Here is a 6000-nt window from a genome sequence, read left to right as displayed (position 1 = left end):
ACAGGACCTTGTGCACAAACTTTTAGATTTAGCTATGATCTATAAAGGAAAATTGCTTGCCTGTGTGCATGCACATGGTTTTTAAATTAGATTATTATTTTATTTTATTTTTGGTGTACAATATTTTTGCCTTTTGGGCACACATATACGGTTAGTGTGAATCCAATGCAGTCCTTTATATATAAGACCCCTGAACATTAGCAGATTTTTAAATTTAAATGTTGTTATTATAGCAACAGTGACTTAAAAATTTTTACTACACGAACATCCAATTCATAAAAGCTTACCATGTTTTTATTCATCCCACACCCCAAGAAAGAAAATAATTCTGAGAATAGTTTTATTATATTTAGTCAGTTTTACAATTTGTGTACAGAATTGTTGTTTTCATGAAACTCACATCTAGGGCATCAACATCATTGTATCTGATAGAGGAACCAAGAACAAGCATTATAATGGGGTGAACAAGAGCAGGAAGGGGTAAACACACAGCTCATGTGGGGACGTGTACAGAAGCAGCAGAATTTGGATAAACTATGTACAGTACAAATCATTCATACAAATTAGGCTCTAAGATATAGATTTTAGTACATTACAGTTGATATATTAATTCAGACTGAGGAAGCTCAACCCACCATCCATCCCTTTCGTGAATGATCATTCAGTCAGTCAATGACAACATTCAGTAAGTCAGCCAGTCATCCACTAAACACAACATCCTGGCTTCACTCAAAAGCATACTGAGGACAACTGAGGATTGACATTAGTAGCATACAATTCAACTGGACTTGAGTGAAGGAGTTTGCTTAGTCCTGGTTCACCCTGTTGGCAGGAAAGACCATCTTACATTTCTAAAACCACCAAACTCACATTTAATTCGTCATTAACTGTTTTGCAGTTTCAGTAATATCGACTGTAGAGTATCCTTTATTGTTTCAGAATGACTTAATTAAATTTGCTTTCCAGTTATGTAAGAACAAAGAGGAGCTTAAAAGTGCACTGCAGAGGCAATAATTTCAGATCCTGCTGGCCAGAGAGTTAATCCATTGTGAAAAGTGAAAAAAAAACCAATATGAAAATATGATAGATTTGGGGTTAATAAATAAACACAGTGAACAAGTAGGATAAAGTTTAACAGTGACAGTTACAGCCCCAACTGGACCAATAAGCCTCTCCATTATAACCCAGGCTGAGGAGATACATAACATAATTCAAAGGGGAAATTCTAACAGCAAACAATCAGTTTTCACACAGTTTTTCCAGGTACATTTTAAGCATCTTACAGTTCTATATATCTAGGTTTGACATTTTCAAATGATATGCTCCTTCTAAACAATTTTAATAATCAATGAAGAAAAACAAAATTATACAGAATGGTGCAGACATGTTGTGGGATGTTATGGTGAACATACAGATTTCTCTGAAATGGGAAGAGTCCCCAGTTTTTCTTCCAATCATCTATTGAATTGCCTGTGTTGCATTTGAGAATGTCAGCCAGAGGGGAAGTAGGGAGTGTCACTGTGGTAGTTGTAGTCTGGGCACACCTTCTGCACCAGTTTGTAGTCAGTGCTGTAGAAGGAAATGAAGATGCAGATAACCTTGAAAGGTTTGGAGCAGAGCCAGGAAACATGGCTCTGGGTTTGCTCCTGGTAGCAGGTCTTAGATGGATCGAAGTTGCAGAGCGTATTCTTTGCACCCTTTTCCACCTTCTCGTATTCTATTCGGCAGTTGAAAGACTTGGAGTCTTTTGCATCAATGACCGACTGCTGTGCTGCCACATCAAACTCCACTATCTTTGTTGGAGGGACCAAGCTGACCGATACATTCCCCTGGCCAGTTGAGTTGTGGCGGAAGTACACACTGAAGGTACCATTGCCATGATCCACAATTTTCCCAGTAATAAGAAGGTTGAGTTTCACTGTCTTTATGTTGGAATGGAAATCCCCCCAGCCAAACATCTTCTTGAACTTTCCTGTCTTAACCATGGGCCGCCGTTTAGCTCGAGGCCTCGAGTCCTGCAGGTCTGTGGAGTTTCTCAGCCAATCCCATAGGTCTTGATCTGAGTAGGGCTCTGGGGTGTTATAGTGAAGGTCCAAAGCAGTACTGTTCTTGTTGCCATGTAGAGTCTGTGACAAGAGCCTGCTGATGGACATTTCCTTCCCATTTTCTGTCCATATATGCTTTGGCATGGACTTGGGGTGTCCTGTCTTTACAATGTCTGACCTTGAGGCTTGGACACTTGTAATCTGGGAAAGAGAGTAAAATATATTTGTTAGCCAGTGTTAGATGAGTGCCCTAGACACATGTATAAACTACATTGGCTAACTAAAAGGTAAAGTCAAGGTCACATGAAGTCATATATGAAATTTCTTCATTGATGATAATGGACTTTTTTTTTTCTCAAGTAATATAGAATGTAAATTTTTCATATGTTCTGTTTTTCTTATATCTGAAATGAAATGCCCAATACATTCAAAGAGAGAAAAATTACATTTAGGAATTATATTTGTGACGTTTCAGTTATTTCCTGGGGAAAGAAATGCTATGTTCAAATTCTGGTAAATAAAAGCCAAAAATAAAAGAATCAAAACAGTTCCAACTTAAAATTTTTATGAGACCAATTTTTAAAGTAGGAGCAATGTAGCAAACAATATGTAGTGTTTGCTGTATTTTGAGCTACAAAGTGTCACAAAAGGCTCAGCACATTATACTAACATCAGAACATGGAAGCTTCAGCAGAAACAATGAGTCTCACTTTAACATTAACAGTAGGTATGTCTACGTCTCGTGGATCTTTGGTTAAAACATCATTGTTCTTTGTTCTTGTGCTTGCAGCGCAATGTGCTGCAAGTCACAGCACATTGCGCTGTGACTTGCAGCACGTTGCACATAGCAAGAGAAAAACTCTCCATTGACAGGAAGACACCTCCAGCAGAACCTGGCTCAGCGCAAGAGACCATCTGCCTCGATCGACTGGAGTTTGAGAAGACAGAGCCGATATACACAAAAAAGAAACACAAGCATTGATGTAGGAGTTCTATAAATATTAGAGAAAACTAAGAAGTTAATGGTAGTGATACCTACTTTAGGAGAGAAACAACTTAATAGAAGCCTGATATAAAGTAATAAATGCTTCACTGGTAAAATGCAATATTGCATTCACACCTCTCTATGTTGGTTGGAGAGAACAAAGTTAAAATTTGAAATAAGATCAAATATAATACTAAATTGGAATGAAGGAGGAGAATGTGGCAGAGCAGGGAGAAGGACAGTTTGTCCTCCAGAACTTTGCTGTGGCAAACCTCTGAGGCTTTATTTACATTTCTTAAGGTATTTGTAGAAGATGGAAATTTATTACGTTGCTATTACTACTTAGTCATCTGAATATAGACTACACAATTTTCAAAAAACAAAAAATATCAATGTCTCATGCAATGACTAAATATTTAAATATGAAATCTTTCCAGTAAATTTGTGTTATCTGTGATTTACCGCTTTGTTATTCCATGTTAAAGGATGTTCCAGATGTTAATCTGAATGGGAAAACTGAAATGGAGCTATTCTCATTACACTGTAAGACAAGTGCTGATGTTGATGCTTAAGCATTTTACTATTAACATAAAGTATTATTATTATTATTATTATTATTATTATTATCATTAATCTTAAATCCAGTTATTGATTTGTTTCAAAGGATACATTGATTAGAAATGGTTGAAAACCCTCTTTATTAGGATTATTTGTATCTAGAAGAGAAAAGTTCACATTTTTGATGAAGAATAACGTGATACAATTAATTTCGTGGTTTATATTAACTCTCTCATTTACAACTTTGGTGAAGCCTATTTCATTAAACCACAGAACACATAACACTGAAACAGCTCATCTTTCAGGCTCAGCAATGCTCTGACAGTGTGAGGCAGAAGCAGCCTCAGCTATTTTCTTTTCAAACAGACAAAATGCCTTCATATACTCAACACTCCTGCATAGTGAGGAATTTCATTTAAATGGATTTATAACTGGTCCTTCTAGGAATATGATCTGTAAAGTTGTGATGTCCTTCAGCAAAGTCTCTAGAATGTATTACCAATCAATACATAAAAGGAAAGAATAAAGAAACTGATACAAGCAAGCAGTGCAACTGAATTACAGTTTTTTATCCTGTCACGACAATTGAACATAAATAATAAACTAAAAATAGGAATAACGCAACACAGTCTTTAGGGGGACATATATGTTTTAACAACTGTGACAGGAAAATGGGTAAAAATGAAGTATTTAATGTGGATGTTGGAAGGACAGGTGGACATGCCTCTAGGGTCATCAAAGTTTTACTGCATGTCTACTGCTGCAATTCTTTGAAGTTTTTAGTGCATCTGGTGTCACATTTTCAGATTTCGAACATTTGGTGTACAGCAGCCTAAAGCTGTAAAGTTTTAATGAGTTGTAAAATCTAAACTTTTGCAGCATTGACCAGTTAGACAGACTTTGTTTGTGGCATTGAGACCCGTAGTTGGTGTCCTGGCAGGAGATGCAGGCAACACTGGGGGTCAGCAGGTCATGTAAATGGGCTTGAGTGAGACAAAAATAGTGCTGAGGTGACCCTGGTCAGCACACAGCTCCTGGACTAGGTGATGAACCTCATCAAACTAAGAACGCCTCTGAACTATTTGGTGAATTTCAAACACATCCTTCTAGTAGCAGCTGGATCCCTGCCTAATCTGGAGCCACACTTTTGTAGGTTAGGGCTTGAATATCTTTCACAAGGCACTTTAACCCAACGATGGTCATCTTTATGCCATTCATCTTGGCTCGATGGAGAATACAATCAATATTCTGCCTTCTATAACCCTCTCATATGATTTAACAAGGAATCACTCCAGTTATTGTCACAGTTTGATTTAATATTATATTTCTGTGAAAGAAAACAAGAATGATTATCATTTTGAGTATTTGCAATAAAAATTATCATTGCTCATCAAATGAGAAATTATGAAACAGAAATTACTTTTGTCTTTTGTCCATATGCAATGATTCAAAGTGCATATACTTTATTTTTAAATCATTTTAATCAACAATTTTAAAAATGTGTTGTCCTACTCTGAATCAACACAGTCCAGACATCAGACTATACAAATATTCCCAGTGCCACCTCACATACCAAAGACAGGATGCCAATTATTTTGTTTTTACTCAAATACATTGTATTTATGAAGAATGTCTTTCAAAGGCTTTATTTAATCAATGAATTAATTAATTACTTAATCAATCAAAGTTTATTTGTATAGCAAATGTCAGAAATAAGGGAATTCAAATTGCTTTACATCGTAAAAATCCAAAGTCACAGATGACACCTCACAGTCAACAATTGAGAAAAGCTATAAACATTACATTGTGCCAAGTGCCATCATGACACATCACACTGTTGGTCAGTGTTTCAGTTATAATGGCTCAAAAGCAACTCTAACTCTGTGGGGTTTTAGTCTAGTTTGTTCCATTCATCTCACATGTTGACTTTCAATGTTAATATGTAAGATGTAAATAAATATATTGGGGATTTTTTCACATTAGATGTGAAGATAGTGGGGTAAAGTCCCCCACTATAAAAACCTTAACACTATCCAGAACTATTCCTGATATCTGATCTAAGAGATCTATGCATCAGTAGATGCACAGTTTTTGTTAATTGTTGCTAGTTTGAAGGAGCTGAGTGGGACAATGTGTGTGAATGGGTGTGTGAGGGCGGGGGTGTGCATGTGGTGTGCGTGTGTGTGAAGGGTTTCTCTGTAATGTGGAAGGTTGACTTGGAAACTGCAGCTCTGAGATGGAGCTACACATGTTTAAGTGCCCTGTGGTTCCCTCAAGTGTTTTACAAACCCACATAGTTTGTAAAACCAGGAACTTCTTAAAATTCCTATTCCTGCCCTCTTGTTAAACTGTGAGGTCTAGAAAATATCAACACAGAATGCTATCTCTCATATCCACATATTTGTTTAAAGT

The 6000-nt window shown here is 36.6% G+C and overlaps 1 protein-coding gene across 1 annotated transcript in view; it reads right to left on the bottom strand.

Annotated features, from left to right (window-relative positions):
- Positions 1–323: 323 nt before the first annotated feature.
- The window catches only part of nxph1 (neurexophilin 1), a 34203-nt gene continuing 28526 nt past the window's right edge, over positions 324–6000 (bottom strand). The window contains exon 2 of the mRNA XM_028037187.1: positions 324–2246. Coding sequence (XP_027892988.1) covers positions 1491–2246 — 756 coding nt within the window. The 3' untranslated portion in view covers positions 324–1490. The remainder of the gene's footprint in view (positions 2247–6000) is intronic.

The sequence above is a fragment of the Xiphophorus couchianus genome, chromosome 13 (genome assembly GCF_001444195.1).
Source record: "Xiphophorus couchianus chromosome 13, X_couchianus-1.0, whole genome shotgun sequence".
Taxonomy (NCBI): Eukaryota; Metazoa; Chordata; class Actinopteri; order Cyprinodontiformes; family Poeciliidae; genus Xiphophorus; species Xiphophorus couchianus.
Note: the sequence above shows the minus strand (reverse complement) of the source record. Positions and strands in the feature narration are given on the sequence as shown.